Here is a 26,586-nt window from a genome sequence, read left to right on the forward strand (position 1 = left end):
TTCCCCCAGGCTGATGTTGTGTGGAGGGGACTGCTCCACCCAAGAAAGATGGAGACTGTGGTATTGGAGAATGACTCAGCACAGGGATTCCCTACCATGTCCTTCCCCAGGCTGCCAATTTCACACTCTCCTCATATGACTTTAGTCATCTCAGCCTTCCCTTTGCAGGAGCCCCCAGGTAAGTGGCTATGAATGAGATTTTCTGCATTAGCCCTTTAAGATGGTACCTACATCTCCAAGAGCTCCTGTCTCTTTCTTGCAGACAGCACCCTCACCTCTTTTCACTGCCAAATGCTACATGGACCCCTCCTTTAGCATCTGGTGCTCTAGGCTGGGGTGACTGGCCTGGGGCTTAAGACCCCCACCTCTCGGGGCAAACCTCCCCACAAGTGAGAGTCTCTCCAGACCCTCGGCCACTGCTCACTCCTAAGAGTGGGGCAGCCCTTTCCACATCTCTGCCCTTCCTACCAGTCTAAGTGTGGCTTCCTTGGTTATTGACTTCTCTTCATTTAGACTTATTTTTGTTTTTCAGGATGATTGTTCTTAAATTTAGTTATAACTCCAATTTAGTCCTGGGAGGAGGCAAGTGGAACATCTGTCTACCTACCCCACTACCATCTTTGATCGAAGTATCAGAATGGGCCATTTTTAAGTAAATTAACTTGTAGCCCTAAAAAAAATATAAAAATAATAAAAATATTAAAAGGAAAGTAACATTTTAAAGATATCTTTAAATAAGGATAAGATTTGGTTTTAAAATAAGTTGTTAGGGCCCTGGCCAGTTAGCTCAGTTGGCTAAGAGCGTCAACCCAAAATGACAAGGTGTGGGTTCGATCCCTGGTCAGGGCACACATGGGAAACAACCAGGGAATACACGGCTGAGTGGAACAACAAATGAATGCTTCCCTTCTCCCTCCCCTTTATCTCCTTTCCTTTTTCAGTCTCTCTAAAAACCCACAAAAATTAAGCCTTGGCCAGATAGCTCGGTTGGTTGGAGCGTCATCCCAGAGCACGGAGGTTGCTAGTTCGATTCCCTGGTCAGGGCACATACTGAAGCAGCTCAATGTCTGTGTGCCTGTCTCTCAAAATAACAAATAAATAAATAAATAGTTAGGTTGTTACTAGCAGAGGCCAAAATGCCCATGTTTCATTAGTTGTTGAGAACGACGCTGGCTTAGCCCCAGGAGCCAACTTCATCGCTCACTGACTTCAAAATGTTGTGTGAGCACCTTTCTGACCTCTTCTCTTTCAAAGGAGGGTTATCAAGCCTCTCTATTGTTTTACAAAAACATAATGTGAAAGCATCTTGAAAAATATAGAGTCCCATCTCAACGCAAATTATTATTTTACCCTTCAAAGTTCTTTTTCAGGAGGGTTACAAAACCCACACCTTGGCAGAGGGTCCTCTCCAGAGACGTTAATGCACCATGTTTCTCTCCCCTCTTCCTCAGACCTCAGAGGACGAGCCTTCTGAAAAGGACGCCCTGCAGCCAGGCCGCAGTATCGTGGCAGCGGGCTATGCCCTCTATGGCAGCGCAACCCTGGTGGCTCTTTCCACTGGACAAGGAGTGGACCTCTTCATGCTTGACCCAGTAAGTATCCAGTATGGCAGTATCAGCGCTTGGGCCTCCATGAGGCTCTGTACTTCAATTCTATTCCCCTGGGATAACTTCCTGGTCATTCTTAATACTAGCTTCTGGAGCCAGAGAGTCTAGTTTAGGGAGCCAGCAGCATCATCAAAAAATATGAAGGACTTATTTATTTATTTATTTATTTATTTTTAGAGAGGAGACGGGGGTGGGGGGGAGAGAGAGAGAGAGAGAAAGAGAGAAGGGGGGAGGAGCTGGAAGCATCAACTCCCATATGTGCCTTGACCAGGCAAGCCCAGGGTTTCGAACCGGCGACCTCAGCATTTCCAGGTCGACGCTTTATCCACTGTGCCACCACAGGTCAGGCAAAATATGAAGGACTTTTGTCAAAGTAAGGGAACTTGAGGGCTTCTGCAGGTTCAGTCAACTCAGTCCCTGTCCTTAAAGAGTGTATTCCTCTTTGGTTTATAGAAACACCGTGATTTAAGTATCCCAATGCTGCCAATTTCCAGACAGATACATGAACTCTTTAGAGCAGCACGAGCCAACAGAACTTTCTGTGGCGGTGGATATGTTCTGCACTAACATGGTAGCCACTAGCCTCATGTGACTATTGAACACTTGTGATGAAGCTAATGAAACAGCCACACATGACTACCCTACTGGACAGCACAGGCTTGGAGGACTTCCCCTAATCTACATGTCCTTCCCAATAGGACAATCAACTGATAGGAAACTGTAATTAGGCTCTGTGCTGTGCTCCATATTTCTCACAATGAGAAAATGCTCAGTAGTAGATAGGAGATGAAGCACAGCCTCAGGGTAGATGAAAAACATGATATAATTGGATAGGGATGCAAGAGTTCAAAAATTAAAGCTAGTTTTCCTGGCAAGTGTACATTAACAATGTTCAGCAGAAATATTGGAAAATATTTGTACCTTACAGAATTTCTCTTTAAAATGCTGGGTGGCTTGCCTGTCACTTGTGAACTACTTTGCCAAATATAATCATGTTTTGTGAAAGTTCAAATAATTCTGACTGAAGGTTATTTCAAAGTTTCTAGTATTCAGTAAGTCAAGAGTACTTATTCAGTATTTCAATTTAATTTGAACTTACAAATATTTACTGAGCATCTGATATGTCCCAAAGCACAGTTCTAGGTAGAGAACAACCCTGATCTAGCCAACAAACACTCCAGTCCTGTTGAAGTTTATATGTTGATATATGTGCGTGGAGGGCAGGCAGTCACAAAGTTTCAAACCAGAGTTAAACTAAACTTTATAGTATGGAAACCGAGTATCTCTTTCCTTTTTTTTTTTTTAATTTATTGAATTTTAGACTTAGAGAGAGAGGAAGGAAGAGAGAAACATTGATGTTTTTTCCCACTTATTTATGCATTCATTGGTTGACTCTTGTATGTGCCCTGACGAGAGACCAAACCTACAACCTTGGTCATCTGAATGACCAAATATATTTTTTAATTATAAACCACAATATTGCAGCCTGAGTGTAACTCTTGACTCCGGGGCTATGAATATGACCTTGGGCAAGTTACTTACCTTCTCTGTGCCTCAATTTCCTCATCTGAAAATGGGAATAAAAGTAGAACCTACCTTACAGGGCAGCTGTGAGGTGCAAATGCATTCATACATATAAATTTCTTGGAACAGATGTCTGCTCACCACCTAATAAGCACTGTATAACTGTTAGCTATTATTCCAGAACAATTTTAGAAAAGGTATTTTTTTACTTTTCATTTTATTTTATTTTTTGTCTCAGAGTTGTATTTATGAACTTCTAATGGTTTTCAAAATTGAATCATTAAGATAAAATAATTGGACCATAAATTAGTGGTTGAAGTACATCACCCACCTTTATAAATTAAAGCCCATCTGTATAACTTTCTCTGTTTGTTGGTGACCCACGTCTTCCAGAAAACATTAGGAATTAACTGAGGGTGATAACTTGGGGGATCAATACAGCTGGGTTCCTTATAAGTGAGTAGCCTAGCTGACAGTAAAAGTTACAAAGGAAACTTTCCCTCTTCCCTTTGAATTATTTTATCTCCTGTTAAATAACTGATTATGCTTCCTGGGCAGGCTTAATATTGCCACTGTTCTTTATACAACTCATAAAAATGTCACGGGGCAGGTTGCCGAAGAACTTGGCAATCCTGGGGTCCTTCCAGGAGGCCCATACCTTTGAATGTTGTCTGAAGGTTGGGGAGTGGGCTGTTGGCTTGTTTCCTGGTATCTCTCTCCTTATTGGTATTTTCCTTCAACTTTCCAGGCTCTTGGTGAATTTGTGCTGGTAGAAAAAGATGTCAAAATTAAAAAGAAAGGAAAGATTTATAGCCTCAATGAGGGTTATGCCAAGTATTTTGATGCTGCCACCAAGGAATATGTGCAGAAAAAGAAATTTCCTGAGGTGAGTGAAGAAAGCCTAAGGCAGACGCAGTCTCAGTGGGTTCCTGTTTTGGTGGTGGCTCTGAGGGCTGCCTGAAAGCAGCTGGCGCCACTGCCCGTGGCTCTGATCAGTATGACAGTGGCAGACTCTGCCTTCATGAGCAATCAGTGCCTGGTACAGCTGAAGTTCACCTGCTAAAGACAATAAATACTCCCCAGTTGAGTTTTCCCAGAAGAAATTGTTTATAATGAGCCCACATTGTCAAAATTTAGAGATTCTGACCAGAACCTCTCTTGAGTTACTTGTTTTCTGGACTACTACCTGTATAGGCTCTGGTCACTCAGTTATATTTACTGTTAGATGAAATAACTCTATTGGAAAGTCCCACTCATATGCTCTGGTAGTGAGGTCTTGTGTTTAACTCAAGATTTCAGAAGCTCTTGGATTCTCGATGTGATCAGCAAGTTCTGGACATCACGTGGCTATTCATACAGCCCAAACAATCTTTAAGCATGCTCATCATACAGAGAGAGCTTTTAGGCAAGAATGAGAACATAATCAAAGAATTTCCAGATCAAGTGTAAAGTTTGTCCTAAATTGGGAGTAGGACAAAAGCTGGTTTACAAGTGGGACCCTCTCTCTTTAAACTCGGGTGGGGGGGTGGGGGGGTAAGAGTGGTTCCTCTCCACACAGTGGAAAGGCGTTCGTATGGGATGCTAACCTGGTTGTCCCTGGAAGGTCCTTGTGGGATTCCATGGGACCAGGTGGCACTTGGTCAACAGGATGCTGGCACCTCACTTTGCTGCCTCAGAATGAAATGTTAGAGATTTGTCTTCTCTTTTTTGTGTCTGTTTTTTTTAAGTGATATTCTCAAAAGTGCAGTTCCCTGGACCTCTCCTCTGTGAGGCAGTGTTTTGCCCACACAAACCCGTCATGTCTCCAGGGCAAAATAACAGAACATGAACTGTGAGGTTGATAAACTCAAACTTATTTACAAGTTCCCAGTCTTAGAGATGGTATCATAGTGATTCCAATTGTAAGCTAAAAAGTGCCTTTAAAAAAAAAAATTCAGTGCAATGAGGGGAGCCAGAGCCAGACTCCCACATGGCCCAGACCAGGATTAACCTGGCAAGCCCACAGATGGGCGATGCTCTGCCCATCTGGGGCATTGCTCTATTGCTCAGCCACAGAGCTTAGCACCTGAGGCAAGGCCATGGAGCCATCGTTAATGCCTGGGGCTAACTCACTCCAATTGAGCCATGGCTATGGGAGGAGAAGGAAGAGGGAGATGGTGAAGCAGATGGGCTCTTCTTCTGTGTGCCTTGATGGAGAATTGAACTCAAGACATTCACATGCAGGGCCAATGCTCTACCATGGAGCCAACTGGCCACTCTATAAAAAGTGCCTTTTTTAGGACATAAGGAAAAATGTTATTTTACCACCAAAACAATAAAACTTCTAGGCAAAATAAAACAAACAAATAAAACCATAAATCTGCCTGACCAGGCGGTGGCGCAGTGGATAGAGTGTCGGACTGGGATGTGAAAGACCTAGGTTCAAGACCCCAAGGTCTCCAGCTTGAGCGAGGGCTCATCTGGTTTGAGCAAAAGCTCACCAGCTTGAGCCCAAGATCACTGGCTCAAGCAAGGGGTTACTCGGTCTGCTGAAGGCCCGTGGTCAAGGCATATATGAGAAAGCAATCAATGAACAACTAAGGTGTTGCAACGCGCAACGAAAAACTAATGATTGATGCTTCTCAGCTCTCTGTTCCTGTCTGTCTGTCTGTCCCTGTCTATCCCTCTCTCTGACTCTCTCTCTCTCTCTGTAAAAAAACAAAACAAAAAAAAACCCCATAAATCTTTTTGAAGGAAAAATTTTAAACTGAAAAAAAAATCACCCCATGTATGACCGACAACAGGGAATAGTCTGACTATATGAGGACCCTGTAAATCATAACATAAAGATAAGCAAGCTCCAAGTAGTCATAGAAGACACATAAATGTCCGGTCAACAAATGGGAACGTGTTAATAAAAAATGCAAAGTAAAAATGATATCATTTTTACATATGAGACTGGCAAAGACTTACAAAGATGAATAGTGTTCAGTGATGTGGACAAATAAGCCTCTCATACATTGTTAATGAAAACAAACATCACAGCCCTTCTGGAGGTCAGTCCAGCAATATGGTTTTGAATACTAACTATCTATATAGTTTGACTCAGCAGTTTATCCTAAACTCCCCCAGTAGTTTATTTGAAGAAACTAAAAGAGATAAATGAAAGGAGATACATACAGAAAGATATCTCATTGCAGCATTGTTCATAACAACAACAAAAGAAATAACCAAAGCATCCGTTCGTTGGGGTGGGTTAATATATTACGGGCATCCACAGTATCCTGGTGAATATTTTGTGACACATCTATTCATCCATTAGTAGGTAAGCTATGCTTTATACATTGATGTTGAAATATGTCCACAAAATATTCAGTAAAAGAGATGAGGTATAGAACTAAATATAATTTCTTGTATATAAGCATATATGTGTGTATACTTATTTATGCATACAAATACACATAGATAGTATGTATATACTGTGTGTATAAAATGTCTTTAAAGAATGTGCCATTTTGTTAATAGAGGTTTCTGGAAGTTGAGATTATAGGGTTCTGTACTGTGTGATTATGTGCAATGATTATGTGCTACTGAATAGCAATTCTCTCTATAGAAATGATTATAAAACCATGTCATTTGAAGAGGCCAAAGAGTATGTGACCAAAAAAAGTCAAAGGAGATTAACTAGTGTCACCCCAATAAAATTTAGTTTTAAGAAGTTAAAGGGAAAAGGTTTAGCAGGTCTTTTGGGGGATTTTATGATGTTTAATATAACTTGATATAATATAATATAGCTTTTAAATATTTGTAATATGTTGTAATTTATTTTTCTATTTTAAAATAAATGCTGATAGAACCAGGATTAAAATCTAGACTGCCTGGACTCAGAGCCCATGGTTGCTGTGCAACCCATTAGTGGGATGAGATTAGTGTGCAGAGTTGTGACCAGCATTTATCTTTATTTTTTTTAAAGATTTTATTTATTGGCCCTGGCCAGTTGGCTCAGCGGTAGAGCATCGGCCTGGCGTGCGGGGGACTTGGGTTCAATTCCCGGCCAGGGCACATAGGAGAAGCGCCCATTTGCTTCTCCACCCCCCCCCCTCCTTCCTCTCTGTCTCTCTCTTCCCCTCCCACAGCCAAGGCTCCATTGGAGCAAAGATGGCCCGGGCGCTGGGGATGGCTCCTTGGCCTCTGCCCCAGGTGCTAGAGTGGCTCTGGTCGCGGCAGAGCGACGCCCCGGAGGGGCAGAGCATCGCCCCCTGGTGGGCAGAGCGTCGCCCCCTGGTGGGCGTGCCGGGTGGATCCCGGTGGGGCGCATGCGGGAGTCTGTCTGACTATCTCTCCCCATTTCTAGCTTCAGAAAAATACACACAAAAAAAGATTTTATTTATTGACCTTAGAGAGAAGATGGAGAAAAAGAGAAGGAGGGTAACGAGTGGGAAGCCCCAACTCAACAGTAGTTGCTTCTTATAGGTGCCTTGACCAGGCAAGCCTGGGGTTTCAAACTGGCAACCTCAGCATTCCAGGTTGAGGCTTTATGCACTGCACCACCACAGGTCAAGCTTATTTTTAGATGAAATAGAACATCACAGAACCAAATGAAACAGAATGGAATGAGTAGAATAGAACATAATAAAATTAGTAAATAAAATAATTATTTTTGCAAAATACTTGTTTAATTTCAGCCATGTATGTGTGTTTGAGTGCACACTGTATTTTGCCATAAAATTAATTTCTTCTTTTAAAAAAGGTTGAAAACTGCTGTGCTATGTGGCCTCTCCATGACTTTCATCAAAACTGTAACATGTGACTCAGTAGCTCTCTCCACTCTGACTTCTGCCACCATCTGGAGTGGTTGTAGGGTCCATGGGTCCATCCAGTAGCTGGTTTTTATAGCGCCTTTATTCCAGATTTATCCATCTCCATTTCAATTCACCTAGCTGGGTCTATGGCTATATCCTAGGGATTATCAGTTCTTAGGAACTGCTCAATTATGAAACTGTAAACTATGTTTATTCTTCAAACAGGCCCTTAGCCTTTCATACTTCTTACACTGTGTCTTAGTCCATTTGGGTTGCTGTAACGGAATACCATTAATGCAGCTTATAAGCAACAGAAGTTCTGGAGGCTAGAAGTTCAAGATCAAGGTGCTGGCAGATCAGGGGTCTGGTGAGAGATATCTTCCTTGGTCACTGATGGCCATCTTCACACTGTGTCCTCACATGGTGGAGGGAGTGAGGGAGCTCTCTGGGGTTTCTTTTAGAAGGAGCTAGTACTGTTTATGAGGGCTCCACCCTCATGATGTAATCACTTCTCGAAGGCCCACTTCCTATCACTGTAACATTGGGGTTAGGATTTCAACATATGAATTTTGTGGGGGACACAAATGCTTGGTCCATAGCAAAGTGTACTGTCCCCAGTTTGATTTGGAGTTTATCATGTCCCTTGATTCTTCCCTTGTCCTTATGTATTGTTTGTGTCCGGTTGTCTCTGTCCTTTGTTCCTCTTCTAACCTCATTGACACCCCAAAAGCCTATATCCAATGGTTAATAGAAACTTCTCTTCTATCTGGATACTCTACTCTTTTACCTCCATCTACACTCTCCTGTCCCTGGGTCGATCTCCAGTTGACCCTCCACTCCAATGCATGCACCAAAGCAGCAGTGGCACTGCAAATGCAGTCACCACGTTTACTGGTCTGTTAGTGCCCCTCAGCATCTTACATCAGACCTTGCTCCTGACAAAGAAAACACCTTCCATCAGCTCTCCCTCTCATACCTGCAGACACAGGACAATCTCTTTCTTTTTAAATAACCTCAGGCCCAAGCTTCATCCTCCCACCTGTGCTCTCAGCCCCACCTTTTGTCCTTGCTCCTTCCTTCTCCTGCATTTTCATCCTGTTGCTCACTACTAGTTATTTCCTTTCAGCTTATGAACATATGTCTTTTTCATCCAAAAACTCCCTGTCTCACCTAATTTTGCAGCTACAGCCAATGCTCAAACCTTCTCCATTATATTGCATTGAATGCACTCTCACTCTCTCTCCCTCTCTCTCTCTCACACACACACACACACACACACACACACACACACACACACACACACACACACATGATTCATTCAATCTCTTTCTTTCTATCACTCAGTCCTCTGAGATTGGCCTTTTACCCTTACAATTCCATGGAAATTGTTCTTATCAAGGTTACCAATGACTTCCTTATGCCCAAGTCCATTGAAACTTTTCTATGTAGTATTCATTCTTTCTGAACATTTGGAATTATTGATCACCGCCATTGTCTTCAATCTTCTCTAACTTCTGTGACTCGACTCTTCTCTCTCTTTTTTTTTTTTTTTTGCCTCTCATCTCAGAGATTTTTCTTCATCATTAGTTTCCTACTGTTAAGAATACTTCAAAAGTAAAGTTTGAAGTGTCATTTAGTTTGAAAATGGAAGGCAATAACTCATGCGTGTTGAACTGACCAATGAAAAGTTAAGTTTTCTCAGTAAAAAATATTATCAAGATTTTTTTTGTCAGCTAGACAAGCTATTCTTATATGGAATAAAAATGAATAAATAAGAATAAGTTATACAAGAAAATCTTTAAAAAGGGGACAACAGCCCTGGCTGATTGGCTCAGTGGTAGAGCATGGCCTGGCGTGTGGAAATCCCAGGTTCGATTCCCGGCCAGGGCACACAGGAGAAGCACCCATCAGCTTCTCCACCCTTCCCCCTCTCCTTCCTCTCTCTCTCTCTTTTCCCCGCCCACAGGCAAGGTTCCAATGGAGCAAAGTTGGCCTGGGCACTGAGGACAGCTTCATAGCCTCCACCTCAGGCACTAGAATGGCTCCGGCCACAGCAGAGTGGTACCCCAGATGCTCAAAGCATCATCCCCAGTGGGCATGCAGGGTGGATCCCCGTCGGGCACATGAAGGAGTTTGTCTGACTGCCTCCCTGCTTCTAACTTAAGAAAAATACAAAGAAAGAAAAGGGAGGGACAACAACATGGTAGAAATAGAGGTGCTATCAGTTGTTACAATCATGTTATAAAGCCTCAATTACAACAACAGGGCACGAGTATGTGACTGGTCAGAGTAATGGGTCAGATGGGAAGTCTGGGAGCAAATACAAATATACATGGGAATTTGTCTGTGATAAGGAGAGAGCCAAACCAATGGGTTAGGATGGACTGCTCTCAAATTTTTAACATCCCCTTTCTGTATTTTTTTATCTCATCCAATTTTTTGTCTTCTTTCCTTGGCCTATAAATACATTTAAGTGTCTCTTATTAAAAATCAGAAAACAAACAATCCTCCATTTTTTTCCTGTGTCACCGTAGTTAACCACTCTCTCCTACACTTAGCACCTAAGTTCTCTTGAAAAAATAGTTTTTATACATTATTTCTACTTCTTTCATTTGAAATTTTTTTAACTCTATTGATTTATTTTTAGTTATAAAAAGACAGTACAGAATAGTATGCATTTTAACAGCCTTTGAAATATGAGAAGAAATAGGTTATAGTTAAATCAGCCACTAGCCACATGGGGATATTGAATATGTGAACTGTGGCTGGTCTGAACGAAAATGTGCTGTAATTTTGAAAGCTTAGTGGAAGAAGTGAATGTGAAATAACTCTTGAATTATCTTTCCTATAAATTACACATTGAAATTATAACATTTGGATATGTTATTTTGAATGAAAAATGTCTTTTAAAGCTGTCTAAAATTTTGCCATTGGTAAACACTGCTTGGAGTAAGTGCAAATGTTGTCATTGTTCACGGAGATCTGGATCTCAAAAAGCTAAAAAGGACTCTGAAACTTGGAGTTACAAGGCATTCCCAAGCACTGGTTTGAATTTTAGAGGAGGAAAACTTTTCTCTTCTTCCCTTCTAGGTTATTTGGCTGGTCTAATAATTTAATAGACAAGAGACAGGCTAACAAGGGAAAAACAATTTCATTTTGTAATTATAGAGCCCCATTAAACACATGAGACTCAAAAGAAGTGACTAAAGTAGGCAGATTTTATAACTTTTAGACAAAGAAATCATAAATGTGAAGAATTGACAAGATGAAGTTAAGTCTAGGGATAGTAAATTAGTGAGGAAATAATAAGCTTTGTTGATACAGCCTTCTGAGTCCTAAATTCCCTGTCTCCCGGTCTAGGTAGGTTACCTTTCACCTGGGAGATTTATTTTCTGCTTCCAGGGGAACAGAGGAGGGTCAGAGTGTCCTTCTCGCACCGGCTATTTCTCAAGTAACTTTAATTTAAAATAATCAAAATACTAAAGTGACATAATTGGGGGGGCATATTCTGCTCTCCTTCAGTATGTAGGACAGCATACTGCTCTCTTAAGTTTGTTTCAGGCTATAGTATCTTTAAGTAGTCCTACATTTAACAAGTTAATCAGCCTGACCAGGCAGTGGTGCAGTAAATAGAGCATCAGCCTGGGTTGCAGAAGACCCAGGTTCAAAACCCCAAGGTTGCTGGCTTGAGTGTGGGATCATAGACATGACCCCATGGTCACTGGCTTGAGCCCAAAGGGCACCGGCTTGAAACCCAAGGTTGCTGGCTTGAGCAAGGGGTCACTTGCTTTGCTGTAGCTCCCCGGTCAAGGCACATACGAGAAAGCAATCAATGAACAACTAAGGTGCCGCAATGAAGAATTGATGCTTCTCATCTCTCTCCCTTCTGCCTGTCTGTCCCTGTCTATCCCTCTCTCTGTCTGTTTCTCTTGCTATAAAAAAAAGTTAATCACTGGTAGAGATACAGGGGTTCCTAATAAATGAAATGCTTAATTATATAATGTTTTCAATTCCTAAGCTCCTGGGTGAAGGACCTGGAACTCAGAGGCCACAACAACTGGACACATGACCCTGAGCTGGTGCTGGCTAATCGCAGAACTCACTGCATCTTGTCTCTTCCCTCTCTGCTTTATCTAGGACGACAGTGCTCCCTACGGGGCCAGGTACGTGGGCTCCATGGTGGCCGATGTGCACCGCACCCTGGTCTATGGAGGGATTTTCCTATACCCAGCGAACCAGAAAAATCCTAAGGGCAAGGTAATTCTCCTTTGTCCATTGGCTGTGTCCAGTCGGAGTTCCTTTCTTCTTTACACCTGCTTTTCGACTAGTGCCTTGTCCTTGGCATATCTTTCTGTGAGTGGGCAGGTAGAAAAGAAATGAGGCATATTTGCCATTAGTGAATTTGGAGGGTATTGTAGATTTGGAGGAGAAAGCTAAAGTTGTTATCGGTGATTTTTCTAGCCCTCCCTTCCTCTGGTCTCAGGCCCGTCCTTCTCCAGGAGTCAGCTGTGTCCATCTCCCACTTTTCAAATGCTGGGTCTGACTTTTAGTTTCAGCACCAACTGATTGCAAGTCACAGACTCCTTTGAGACTCTATGGACCTACTTCCCAGAAAAATAAATGCATGTAAACATAGACGATACATACATTCAGGGGATTCACAGATGACCTGAAGGCCATCCACGATCCCCTAGAAAGTTGCCAAACTCTAGAATAAGAACTTCTGCTTGGAACTCATTCAGTATTTCTGGAAATGTAGCTCCTGAAAGAGCTTAAGCAATTTTATGACACAAAACTGAAAATATTGGTATTGTCAAGTAAGAATCTTATGATCCAAATGCATCTATCTTGAATAAATCCTTCCATGGAAAAGTGTCTGATTTCTAGCCAACCACAGAAAGCATAGCTAAGTAGGCAAGTCAGAACAAAGAACCGTCTTATTCTTAAGAGGAAACTCTTAAATAGAACTATTCTCCTCACCTACTTAGTTCCAACAGGGAGAACATTAAGACTAGTAATTACTAATTATTAAAATGATTTAAAATTAGTCAGAAAATACCCACGTATAATTATATAAACATTATCAGAAGGAGGTATAATTCTATACGTAGACCTATATTAACAGCACCATAACCACCACCCATATATAAAGTACCACTGGTTTCTGACCTCCATGGTTTAGCTTTCATGGTCTCTGTGACCACATCTCTGTGTGGGTGGGGGCAGGAGTGACTTTTCTTCTATGTGTGTTTGTCTCTATGAAGCATGTAGATTTTAACTACAGGAAAAAAATAGATTACGTGGCCTGCAGGCCAAGGCACCATGAAGACCTGGGTATTGCATTTTAAGAAGAGCTTACTATAACAGTGGGATCTTAAGGTTAGAACAAGCCTTGGCCCCAAGACACACTTTATGTGAGGATACTGTGCTCTTTTTATTTTACTTTTTTTGAAGCAGCTGAATCAACATGGCACAAACAAAGGTCAGTTGGATATAACCTGAGACATTTTTGTCTGGCAGCCCCAACCCCCCACCCTCACACCTCCAGGGCCTTGGAAAGAGGAACCAAGGTCTACGTATGTGCTCTGATCGGGAATCTGCACTGTGGGACAATGCTTTAACCAACCAAGCTATCTGGCCAGAGCCACAATCACTTTTTTTAAAAATTGGTCAAAAAGCATAAAAGACCATTCACTGAAACCTTATTCTACTTTTAGGATGTCAGTCTAAGAGAACAGTACAGAACACAAAATTACTTGAACCAAGGGTTTTTTCCAGTTTTAATTTCCAGGTTTTTTCCAGTTTAATTTCCATGTTGCCAGGTCAGAGTTTACCTGGAGACTTGTCTGGGACAGTGTGGCCTCCACTGTCCCTCCTCTGGACAAGCAGGGACCAAACTGGCTGACTCAAGTATGTCCACATGCACCGGGCTTCTTTGTGCCTCGCCTGGCTGCCCATCACTCTAAGGGCAAGAGGTCTAGGGTGAGGGCATTGTACACTGTTTTACCAAAATGGCAAGTAAATGCCCCGGAGTCCTAACTTACTCTCTCCTGGGTGCCTGGCTCTCCTGCCAAGACCAGAGATCTTTATTCCTCTCCATGCAATAACAACATTTAAAAATCAGCCCCACCTGTGGTGGCGCAGTGGATAAAAGCGGCAACCTGGAACATTGAGATTGCCGGTTCGAAACCCCCGGCTTGCATGGTCAAGGTACATATGGGAGTTGATGCTTCCTGCTCCTCTCTCTGTTCTTTCTATTCCTTTCCTCTCTGTGTCTCTTTCTCTCTGTGTGACTCCTCTCTCTAAAAAAATGAATGAATAAAATGTAAATAATTAATTAATTAATTTAAAAAAAATCAGCCCCACATATGACTGTTTCTCTAAGTAGTTTCATTATGTCTCCAAAATGCATTTGAAGAAGAAGAAGAAGAAAAGAAAAGGTCGCACAGAGCTGGGTCAACCACTTTCTGAGCTGATTACAGAAAACAGACTTTTAAAAAAATACAGATTTTGCACCTATGGGGGCAGGAAGGAGAAAATAGTAGGATATTGAGTCAGATTGCAGCTAGAATGTCTGCCACCTTGGATCTAAGGCAATGTAATGTGTGTGAGTGTCTGGGGGGTGGAATCTGGGGGCGGATTCACAACATAATCACAGAAGTAGATCCAAAAGGACATTCATTCCAGCCCATCTCAGTTCAGTTCACCATACGCATACTCACAGGGGGAGGCTGCCTGCTAGTCGCATAGTGCCTTCCATAAAAGGCATTCCTTCTTCAAAACAGGCTCAGCCCTGGCCCGTGTGCACAGCGTGGCAAGTAGGCATGGGCCAGTTTTAGTCCCCGTTTCTGCCCTCTGCTTGGAGCCCTTGCGCAAGGGACATGGTGGCCGTGTTTGGACACTTTCTTTGTGTCAGGCAGTACTGGGGATGGAGATGCCACACTGACCAACCAAGGTAGACACTGTCATCGACCTTGAGAGGGAAAGCATATGTTAAATAAACCGCACCCCCACAACTGTATGAAAACAGAAGTGCAAGATGCAATGGGAATTGACAGTCTAACGGCGGCAGGGGCGGAGGGAGGGAATTAAATACCTTAAACTACTTAGCCAACTTGACACTTGAGATGTGAACTTCTTTGCCACTATCTGGGACACTAGTTGTCCTGAGAGACCAACTAGCTTCACTCCTCACGGACAGAACCCCTACCTAGGTCTGCATTTTCAGTTTTCCTCATTATGAAACCAGCAAGAAAAGGGCACCACGATCTCATCCTCCTAAGCAAGAAGGCAGGTCTCCCAGAAAGGTCACAGGTCAGGCAGCTACTGACCAGAGGTGCCTGCAAAGGCAAATGTGGTGTTTCCCCCACTGATGCTCCCAGCCTCTGGGGATCTGCATCTTGGGAGCTCCATCTGCCAAGGCACACAGCCTGCTCGCACTAACGGGATAGAAGTTCAGCAGTAGGAATTCCTTGCCGAGCTTCAAGGGCATGGTTTGAGATTTTTGGCAACTTGCAAACTCGTCTGCCTGACTCTTTTTCTGCAGCTCCGGCTCCTGTATGAGTGCAATCCCGTGGCCTACATCATTGAGCAGGCGGGAGGCTTGGCGACCACAGGCACCCAGCCCGTGCTGGACGTGAAGCCTGAGAGCCTTCACCAACGAGTCCCCCTTATTCTGGGGTCCCCAGATGATGTGCAAGAATATCTCACCTGTGTACAGAAAACCCAGACAGGCAAGAAGTGAGCTTAACCCTGCAAGCCCTCTTCTTTTTGTTTTGTACCTTGTATTAAGGATACTAAATGAAAGTTAAGTAGAGACAGTAGTGATGAGTAACAAAAGGCCAATCCATCCAATGACAAACAGCAGGGCAGCAGCAAACAGCTCGTGACAGGTCTAGAGGCCAGAGGCACTCTGGTTTAAAAATAAAAACCCACGTTGAAATGAACAATTTTGATTTGTCTTTTGTCATGAACAGTGGCAAAAAGGGTTGTTATTCTAAGTCTGTCAGCTCAAGCAATCAGCAGCTATGTACTTGAGGGCAAAAAAGTACAGAGATCTGTTAAGAATTTGTCTTGGCTGGCTTAAAATTAGAACCTAGTGTCTTATCCCAGAGTGATCCATTAATACATATATTGAATATATGCATACTTGATGTATACATTTAAATGGATGACTTGATTTCTTAGCAGAGCTTTTTGTCTTATTTTTGATCAGTTTTAAGTTAGAAACCTCATGGCTATTAAATTCTAAAATTTCAGATTGATTCTTTTTTGGGAACAGTAACTTGGATGACTAGTAACAGTTTGAATGGAAAAATGAGGTCACCTATTGAAAAAACATCTTAAGCAAAGTTAATACTTAAAATTAAAACCTAGTTTTTCCAACCCCTTGACTTTGCAGTTTTGTGTTTTTTAGGAAAAGTATTTTAATCAATCCTAGGGCTACCCTAGTGTGCACTGAGTAAAGGACTCTCTGTCCAAATTACGTCAACATTGGGATGGGATGGCGATGCACCAGAAATCTAAGCTCATTTTAGGAAGAATTGCTATATATGTGTATGAACTTGGAGGCCAAAACTCCTTAATAGAATATTGACAAATCAAACCCTGAAGTAAAACAAAGATGCATTAGGATGATGTCAGGCTTAACTCAGAAAATCAAGACTGATTCACATTAGAAAATTTATTAAAGTAATGCAATAGGTGAAGGTAAAATGCAGCAGTGTGGAGGTGGGGACCAGGAGAAGCAAGGCTCTTTTTCCCACTTTAGTTTGGCATGTGTTGCATACAATTCAAAGGCAGATTTCTACTTGACTCTGATTCAAGACTCAACTTTGTTCTTCAGTCCACTATGGCTTGGCTGCAGTAATAGAGGCAGTCAAATTTTAATACGTAAATAAAAAATATTTTATTTTTCTGAAAAGGAACAAAGAATTTTTTTCTCTAAAAAAAAAATCTTGATTCTAATCAATGAGCTGCAAATGCTTTATTAGACACTCCACTCCATTTAAAATGTCTGTCTCAAAGATTCACACTGGAATCTTCACTTTGAAATCTCTCATGAATACGTTGATTTCCTGAGTTTACAGCACATAGTCTAAGGACTAAGGAGCCAGGAAGAGGTTTTCCAAAGCTAAGAGCACTTTCAGTCATGGTAAATGTTGTTTCGCTGAGTGGTAGTGGACATTCAGGGAAACATCTACTCGCCATTCATATGCATCCTTATTCAATCTGAGACTCTGGGTCCCTTCACATCAAATCCAAGAACAGAGAACGAGGGAAGAATGTGGGGCTCTCATTCCATTCTCAGAGGCTACAGATCAAAGATGCCAGGACCATGGGGTAATGGCGCCTGGGTGACTGGTGCTTCCACAGACAGGGTCCAGAAAGACCACTGATCGGGCTCTGTGGCGTGAGTTGAGAACCCCCTTGCACTCTCGGTTCCTCATTTCCTCTTGATTGGCTTCTCAGGGGAGATGCATGTGTCTGTCTCATGAGGAAACCCACCGTTCTTTCCATTTTTAAGCACTCTCATAAGTACACCATATAGGTGGGTGTATATTCCCCACTTGGGGAAGGTGGGACCTTTTATCGGTTTCCATTATACTTTGGACAGATAAGTTTTGGCAACAGAGAAGTAGACACATTAACACCTCAAAAAGAGAAAAGTCATGTGGTCATTTTAAAAGAGGTTTTTTTAAAAATAAGTAGAAAACATGCTGTTTCAAACTAGTGGGGAAAGAATGACTGGTGTTTAAGTAATTAGCTACCATTTGGGGAAAAAAGATAGAACCAGATTCCCCAAAACATGTTACAGATGAATTTCAGAATTAAATATATAAAAAATTATATATATATATATAATATATGTGTGTATATATATAAATAAGTATATATAATTATATATATATATAAAGGTATCACAAAAAGATAAAGGGGATTATATTTATTACTTTAAATGGGATCAAAAGACAAAGCAAAAGGTATAAAGGAAAGATAGATGTGATAACATCAAAACAAAATCACACACCTCAAAGTTAAAAAACAACTGATAGTTTAGGAGAAAATATTTGTAACATATAACAAAAGTGAATATCAAGAATATTATGTATTAAGAATCATACATATTAAGAGGAAAAATATAAATTACCTATAGAGACATAAAATAAAGCTCTAAAACTGCAATCAACTTGCAGAAGAGAAAACACAAATAGTCAATAACCTCTGAGCCACCTGGTCAAGGCATGTATGAGAAGCAATCAATGATCAACTAAAGTGATGCAACTACAAGTTGATACTTCTCATCTTTTTCCCTTCTGTCTGTTCATCTCTTTCTCTGTTTCTCTCACGAAAAACAAATAAATAAAAATAACCTCTGAAAAGGTGGTAGCCTCCTTGGTATCCATTTGAGTTAATTTTTGTGTATGGTGTAAGATAGTGGTAGTGTTTCATTTTTTTTTTGTTGTTGTTTTTGGGTGTCCTGTTTCCCTCTTTCCTTGAAAACAAGTGATTGTAAATGTTTATCACTTCATAGCAACCTCTAGAGTGGTGTTTGACCAAGGAACTGGGCATGATAGCCTAGCCAAGTTGACACTTAAAATTTACCATCTCAGTCTGAAGTACAAACAAGGATAGATGACCAAGCTATAATGGTAGGTGATAAGGGCATTTTGCAAATAGATATGATACAACGCCATTTTTATAAATTTTTTAAAAAGCATATAACAAAACTACATGTGTTTGGGGGCAAAGACAAAGAAAAAAAATTAATATCACTGAATTAGCCTGACAGGTGGGGGCACAATGGCATCAATCTGGAATGCTGAGGACCCAGATTCAAAACCCTGAGGTCACCGGCTTGAGCATGGGACCACGGACATGATCCTGGGATCACTGGCTTAAGCCCTAAGGTCATTGGTTTGAAGCCCAAGGTCACTGGCTCGGCTGGAGCCACCTGGTCAAGGCAGGTATGAGAAGCAATCAATGATCAACTAAAGTGATGCAACTATGAGTTGATGCTTCTCATCTTTTTCCCTTCTGTCTGTCCATCTCTTTCTCTGTTTCTCTTGCTAAAAAAAAAATAATAATAATAATAATTAAAAACATTTTTAATTAAAAGAAATAAAAAATTTTTAAATTGCTGAATTAATAATTATGGTTACTTTTTAAGAAAGAGAAATGTGTGTTTGGGAAAGAGAATACTAAAAAGGGTCTATGCTTTATGTTTATCACTTGATTCTTAAAACTATGACAGTTGCCTCACCTGTGGTAGTGCAGTGGATAAGGCTACCTGGAATCTTGAGGTCACCAATTCAAAACCCTGGGCTTGCCTAGTCAAGGCACATATGAGAAGTGAGTACTGTGAGTTGATGCTTCCCACTCTTCCTCCACCATTCTCTGTCTCTGTCTCTCCCCCGCCAATAAAATCTTTAAAAGAAAAACTGTGATAGTATATTCATATATAACTTAGGTGTATCATTTCATTTGGATAGTGGATTTCATTATATGCCTACTGTTTGCCAGGTCCTGTCCTTAGTGCCAAGGATAGAGAGCTGAATAAAACAAAACTCTTTTGATCTCTGAATGTATTCAATGCTAGTCGGTGTGCAGAGACACAATAAAAACCCAACAAATAGCCTGAACTGTGGTGGTGCAGTGGATAAAGCATCGACCTGGAACGCTGAGGTTGCTGGTTAGAAACCCTGGGCTTGCCTGGTCAAAGCACATACAGGAAACAACTACTAGGAGTTGATGCTTCCTGTTCCTCACCCCACCTCTCTCTCTCTCTATCCTCTCTAAGATCAATAAATAAAATCTTCTTTTAAAAAACCCCAACAAATAAAATGAAATAGTATGTCAGATGATATAAATACTATGGGAAAAATAAAGCAGGGAAGGTGAGAGCTGTGCTAGGAAAAATTAATTTTAGTTGCAGGCAGTGACAGACTTTGTGGAAAGGGTGAAACTCCAGCCACATTCAGATGAGAGGGAGAAGCCTTGTACACACCTGGGAGAAAACCTATAGCAGGGGTAAGGAACCTATGGCTCACGAGCCAGATGTGGCTCTTTTGATGGCTGCATCTGGCTTGCAGACAAATCTTTAATAAAAAAATAATAACGTTAAAAATATAAAACATTCTCATGTATTACAATCCATTCATTTCCTACCGCTCATGTTCATAGTTGCGAGTGGCTGGAGCCAATCACAGCTGTTCTCTGAGACAACACCAAATTTTTATTGGATAATGCATAATATACATGGGTTGTGAGGTCAGGAAGTAAACTTCCCTCCTTTATTTATTTATTTATTTTTATTTTTCTGAAGCTGGAAATGGGGAGAGACAGTCAGACAGACTCCCTCATGCGCCCGACCGGGATCTACTCAGCATGCCCACCAGGGGCGATGCTCTGCTCACCAGGGGGCGATGCTCTGCCCCTCCCGGGCATTGCTGTGCTGCGACCAGAGCCACTCTAGCGCCTGGGGCAGAGGCCAAGGAGCCATCCCCAGCGCCCGGGCCATCTTTGCTCCAATGGAGCCTTGGCTGCGGGAGGGGAAGAGAGAGACAGAGAGGAAGGAGTGGGGGGTGGAGAAGCAAATGGGCGCTTCTCCTTTGTGCCCTGGCTGGGAATCGAACCCGGGTCCCCCGCACGCCAGGCCGACGCTCTACTGCTGAGCCAACCGGCCAGGGCTAACTCCCCTCCTTTTAATCAAGTACTCAGCTAGCTAATTGCAGAAACCCTTTTGACAAAGAAGATGGCTAAAAGAAAAAAAGATGAGGAGGATTGTACTTTTCAGCAGGAATGGAAAGAGGAATTCGCCTTTGTGGAGAGAGCATGTTCTGCCTTATGTCTAATATGCAATGATAAAATTGCATCGATGAAATGGTCAAATATAAAGCGGCACTTTGACACACACCATACTACATTTGCATCAAAATATCCAGTGGGGGACAGCAGGGAGAAAGCATGTCAAGAGCTACTGTGCAGAATGCAAGCTAGTCAGCAGCAACTCCATGTTTGGACCCAATGAGGTGACCAGAATTCAGCTAGCTTTGCTGGTGCTTTAGCAATTGTGAGAAACGGAAAACCATTCACAGATGGGGAGTATGTCAAAACATTCATACTTGATGTTGCCAATGAACTTTTTGATGACTTTTTAGATAAAGACAAGATAATCAAATGAATAAAAGACATGCCGCCTGACCTATGGTGGCACAGTGGATAAAGCGTTGACCTGAAATGCTGAGGTCGCCAGTTCTAGACCATGGGCTTGCCTGGTCAAGGCACATATGGCAGTTGATGCTTCCTGCTCCTTATCCCCCTTCTCTTTCTCTCTCTCTCATGACTCTTCTCTCTAAAATAAATAAATAAAATCTTTAAAAAAAAAAGATATGCCTCTGTCGGAAAGAACTGTTCACGATCATACCATCATGATGGCAAATCAAATTGAGGCAACATAAGTGAAGGACATAAATGCAGCACCATTCTTTTCTCTTACTTTGGATGAGTTAACAGACGTAAGCCATTTATTCCAGTTCTGCATGATAGCAAGGTATGCTGTTAGTGACACACTATGTGAGGAAAGTCTTGCTGTTTTGCCTATGAAAGAGACAACAAGAGGGGAGGATTTATTCAAGTCTTTCACTGAATTTGCTAAAGAAAAAAATCTACCGATGGATAAACTTATTTCGGTGTGTACTGATGGTGCTCCATGCATGGTGGCGAAAAACAGAGGATTCATAGTGCTTCTTTGTGAACATGAAAAGAGACCCATCCTAAGTTTTCACTGCATCCTACATCAGAAGACGCTTTGTGCTCAGATGTGTGGTGAGCAGCTTGGTGAGGTGATGTCACTGGTCATTCGGGTGGTCAACTTTATTGTTGTCTGAGCTTTAAATGATCACCAGTTTAAAACACTGCTGGATGAAGTTGGGAATAATTATCCTGGTCTGCTTCTGCACAGCAATGTGCATTGGTTGTCAAGAGGGAAGGTGCTCAGCTGTTTCATGGCTTGTCTGAGTGAAATCCGAACTTTTCTTGAAATGAAAAACGTCGAGCATCCTGAGTTCCACTAACACTGAGTGGCTCCTGAAGTTCTACTATCTCGTGGACATGACTGAACATCTGAACCAGCTCAATGTGAAAATGCAAGGCATTGAAAATACAATCTTATCCCTTCAACAAACAGTGTTTGCATTTGAAAACAAGCTGGAACTCTTCATCACCGACATTGAAACAGGTCATTTACTACACTTTAAAATACTGGGAGAATTTAAAGATGCATGCACAGCAAGTGACCCTGCTCAACATCTTGATCTCCAGCAGCTAGCAGGCTTCACATCTAATCTCCTACAGTCATTCAAAGCGCGCTTTGGAGAATTTTGTGAGCGCACTCATCTTTTTAAGTTCATCACCCATCCACGAGCATGCAGTGGACAGTGTCAACCTGAGTTACATCCCCGGTGTCTCTGTCAGAGATTTTGAGCTACAAGCTGCTGACCTGAAGGCCTCAGACATGTGGGTGTATAAGTTCAAGTCACTGAATAAAGATTTGGAAAGACTTGCACGACAGCAAGCAGAGTTGGCAAGCAAACACTAGTGGGGAGAAATGAAAAAACTTCAACCCGTGGACCAGCTGATTGTCAAAACTTGGAACGCGCTTCCCGTCACATACCATACACTGCAGCATGTGAGTATTGCTGTACTGACAATGTTTGGCTCTACGTATGCATGTGAGCAGTCTTTCTCACATCTAAAGAATGTTAAGACCAACCTACGATCACATTTAACGGATGGAATTCTCAACGCCTGCATGAAGCTTAACCTCACCACGTATCAACCAGACTACAAAGCCATCAGCAAAACCATGCAGCACCAGAAGTTGCATTAATGGTAAGAAGTACTTTATTCATCATTGATTAGCAACAGCATAACAACGTTATTTAAAAGAATTCAGAGACTTATTGTACTTTAAAAGTGTTGGTCTTACATAAAATGCACACATTTACTTGTATTTAGTGTTAAACATATTGTATGGCTCTCATGGAGTTACATTTTAAAATATGTGGTGCTCATGGCTCTCTCAGCCAAAAAGGTTCCCGACCCCTGGCCTATAGGGAAGGGAACAGAAAACACACACAAAGACAAACTAAGAGAATATTTCAAAACATTAAAAAATTACTGTATCAAGTTTTTAGGCATCTTTATTCCATGATGTCCCTCTCACCACCTCTCAGGACTGGCCTCATCCACATCTGATAGCTGGGAAGGTGAGTGGGAAGAAAAGAAATGAAGGGTCCCAGTAGGGAAATGGTTAACTCTACCAGAGACTGTGTTTTCTGGCCTGCTCCTTAACAAAGGAGTTTCTCGGGCACAAGAGGGCTTTCTGTTGGGAAATGCAGCTCAGTCCAGGAAGCTATCCTTCTTCTTTGGAAGTTAGATTGGCACTCAGGACAGTATGACAATCATGTGACAAAGGCTTCCAAGACTTCCAGGGAGAATGGTGGTGTAAGCTCGGAAGGGCAGACCTGGATTCCTATCTCCATGCAGTTGAGCTCTGAAAAACCCAAAATTCACTCAGGGGCAGAGCATAAAATCTCAGAGGCAGCGTTTTCAGAAGAGGACTTGTTGTCGGAGGACAGGACTTCAGTGTCAAAATGACTAACAATTGCCTTGGCCAGTTTGCTTAGTGGATAGAGCATTAGCCAGGTGTGCGGACATCCCAGGTTTGATCCACCGTCAGGGCACACAAGAGAAGTGACTATCTGCTTCTCTTCCACTCCTTCTCCCCCTTCTTTTCCTCTTTCCTTCACACAGCCAGTGGCTCAGTTGGTCTGAACATTGGCTCCAGGCGCTGAGGGTAGTTCAGCTGATTCGAGCATTGTCCCCGGACAGGTGGTTGCCAGGTGAATCCCGGTCGGGGTGTATGCGGGAGTCTATCTTTCTGCTTTTCACTTAAAAAAAAAAAAGAACAGCAATATTCTCTGTTATGAGGTAGGCCATCTTGGGTCACAACTGCTTTTTGAGGAGCATATAGAATAAGTTTTATTTCCATCATTTCCCATGTTTCCTTCATATCTTTCTTGTGATCTTTTCTCCCTCACAAAGAAAGAACACATTTGATTGCCATTCAGTGAACATGGCACCAGAGAGTACAGAACACATGAATTATTATCAAGTTAAATAAAAAAGGAAGGAAGCAAAGTGTGTTTTAAATGCATTTTGATGTGTGAGAATGCTTTTATATAAGGTATCTATGGCCTCTGGTACGGACCACTGGCCAGTGCTGGATTTAGATGAGAGAAGACATGTGAGGAGGCAAAAGATTCCCAAACCTTCCTGTGGCTTTTCTCTGCTTAGCAAATCCCTAAATTCACTGCTACCAGTGATGCCCATGCTAAACCACACTGAGTCGCTTAAACTTCTTTCTTAGGTAGCTGATTCCTTTGTGGATTGTATAGCATTTTGTGGAGCTCAGCGGAATCCTAAGAAACTAGATGAAAACTTCTGAAAATAAAACTTGGTCTTGCATATAATGAATGAGTGAGACCCATTTAGAGTTGACAGATTTCTTATTTGTCCTGCTTGGATGTTCAGCAAGTCTGACCTGTCTTGCTGGTCTTGACCAGATGGGTCCAGTTATGCCCTCTGGGGTGCTCAGGAGAACATGAGGCTAGTTGTGTAGAACAGGTGAATTAGTACCCCACAGCTGGCATTCCATATTCCCACAAAATTATTTGCTTAATTATCAGTCTGGAGACTAGATTCCAAGCCAGAGTGTCTGCTGGGTGATATTCCCCCTGAGGGCTGTGGGGGCTGAGTCTTTTGTTGCCTCTTCCAGCTTCTGACAGTGAATTAATGTTTCAGACAAGACTAGTAGAATTGAAATTCGGGCTTTCAGCTTTATTTCATTTATGTTCATTGGCTTATTTTTTTTTTTTTTTTGGTATTTTTTTGAAGTTGGAAACGGGGAGACAGTCAGACAGACTCCCTCATGCGCCAGACCTGGATCCACCTGGCACGCCCACCAGGGGGCGATGCTCTGCCCATCTGGGGCATCGCTCTGTTGCAACCAGAACCATTCTAGCGTCTGAGGCAGAGGCCACAGAGCCATCTTCAGCACCCGGGCCAACTTTGCTCCAATGGAGCCTTGGCTGAGGGAGGGGAAAAGAGAGACAGAGAGGAAGGAGAGGGGGAGGGGTGGAGAAGCAGATGGGAGCTTCTCCTGTGTGCCCTGGCTGGGAATCGAACCCGGGACTCCTGCACACCAGGCCAACACTCTACCACTGAGCCAACTGGCCAGGGCTCATTGGCTTATTTTTAAAATGATAGCTATGGCTTGGAATTTTTCACAAGCTTAAGATTATTATGTCTTTGAAAGTTACAGAGACTTCTAATACGTGTCCAATCGTTTAGAAATCATTTAACTTAAAGCTTTTCCCAAGTTTAAAAATAAATGTCTTTAAAAATTATGAAAACTTTTAATGTGTTTAATCATTTAGACATCTGAGAGCTCTTCACACTTCCGTTCACGTTAGCACCTGGGCAATCTCTCAGCGTCTCTCCCGACTTCCAGGTTCCACGGACAGCAGCCTGAGCAGGCCTGCTATAGTGAAGCAAGGTGACAGTCACAAAGAAATTCTTTCTGTGGATTTTCAAAGACAAAATGTAAGTTTGCAATTTTCCAAAGATGGCCACAACCATATCTTCTGTCACATGCTCTTCCACTAAGTGACCTTGCCTCTTCTAGTCACAAGGTGGACTCTCAGTTCCCTTCCCTGGAACTGGGCTCTCTCCAGTGATATCTTCTAAATATGATACAGCAGCAGCGATTTCACGGGACTAAGACAAGGTCATGGATGCCTCATTATGGCACACTGTCTCTAGGGACATTCCTCTTAGAGCCAGTCCTCATGCTGTGGGATCCCAAGCCATGGAGAGGCCCAAGCAGGTGTTGTGGTCGGCTGCACAGGCTGAATTCTCTGTCCACAGTAGCACCTAGGACAGCCATGTGAGCAAGTCCACTCGGACATGAGCCCAGTGACACTGCACCCCCTAGTGGTTCCCCAGTATATCCTAAATGCCCACTTGTAGACCCAGCCTCATGTCCCACATGTCAGCTCACTCAATTCCTACTTTCTCTAAATGTGGTTTCTCCTTTCTCAGGGATTCTGACCTCGAGTCTCTGCTCAGACACCACCTTTTATACTAATTGACTGGCTCCCCTGGGTTCATGTCAGATTTCTCTGCCTCCTGGTGTTTCCAGCTACCTCCCTCTCCCTAACAGCACCAGCTCCTACCTGAGGGTGGGAGTGTCTCTCTACACGGTGACAGTGTATGTGTGTGTCTGGGGGGGAGGTACATCAATCTTAGATGTTTCAGTATAGGTCCAAACTGACAAAACTGATTCCTCTCAGGAGCCGCCCAAACCTTCCTGTGGCGACACTTGATAGTACAATCACAGAACACATTTGTCATTTTAGGTCAAAAGGTTGTGTATTTAAGGACCTATGACAAAAGGCCACGTTGAGGGTGCAGCATGGCACACAGTCCAGGACAGAGGGACTCGACCAGAGGCTGCTGGAGGCTTTGGGGGCTGAGAGCCCAGCTGTGCTACCCTTCACTCCTCATAAGGAATTACAGGGTCTATTAACTAAATCTTTCACCTCCTCTAT

General features: G+C 42.4%; 1 protein-coding gene across 1 annotated transcript in view; it reads left to right on the forward strand.

The window, feature by feature from the left end:
* The window catches only part of FBP2 (fructose-bisphosphatase 2), a 32,093-nt gene extending 16,155 nt beyond the window's left edge, over positions 1-15,938 (forward strand). Inside the window, exons 4-7 of the mRNA XM_066365721.1 lie at positions 1,452-1,592; positions 3,880-4,017; positions 12,050-12,169; positions 15,459-15,938. Of these exons, the coding sequence (XP_066221818.1) occupies positions 1,452-1,592; positions 3,880-4,017; positions 12,050-12,169; positions 15,459-15,656 (597 nt within the window). The 3' untranslated portion in view covers positions 15,657-15,938. The remainder of the gene's footprint in view (positions 1-1,451; positions 1,593-3,879; positions 4,018-12,049; positions 12,170-15,458) is intronic.
* Positions 15,939-26,586: the final 10,648 nt, after the last annotated feature.

The sequence above is a fragment of the Saccopteryx leptura genome, chromosome 2, assembly GCF_036850995.1.
Source record: "Saccopteryx leptura isolate mSacLep1 chromosome 2, mSacLep1_pri_phased_curated, whole genome shotgun sequence".
Taxonomy (NCBI): domain Eukaryota; kingdom Metazoa; phylum Chordata; class Mammalia; order Chiroptera; family Emballonuridae; genus Saccopteryx; species Saccopteryx leptura.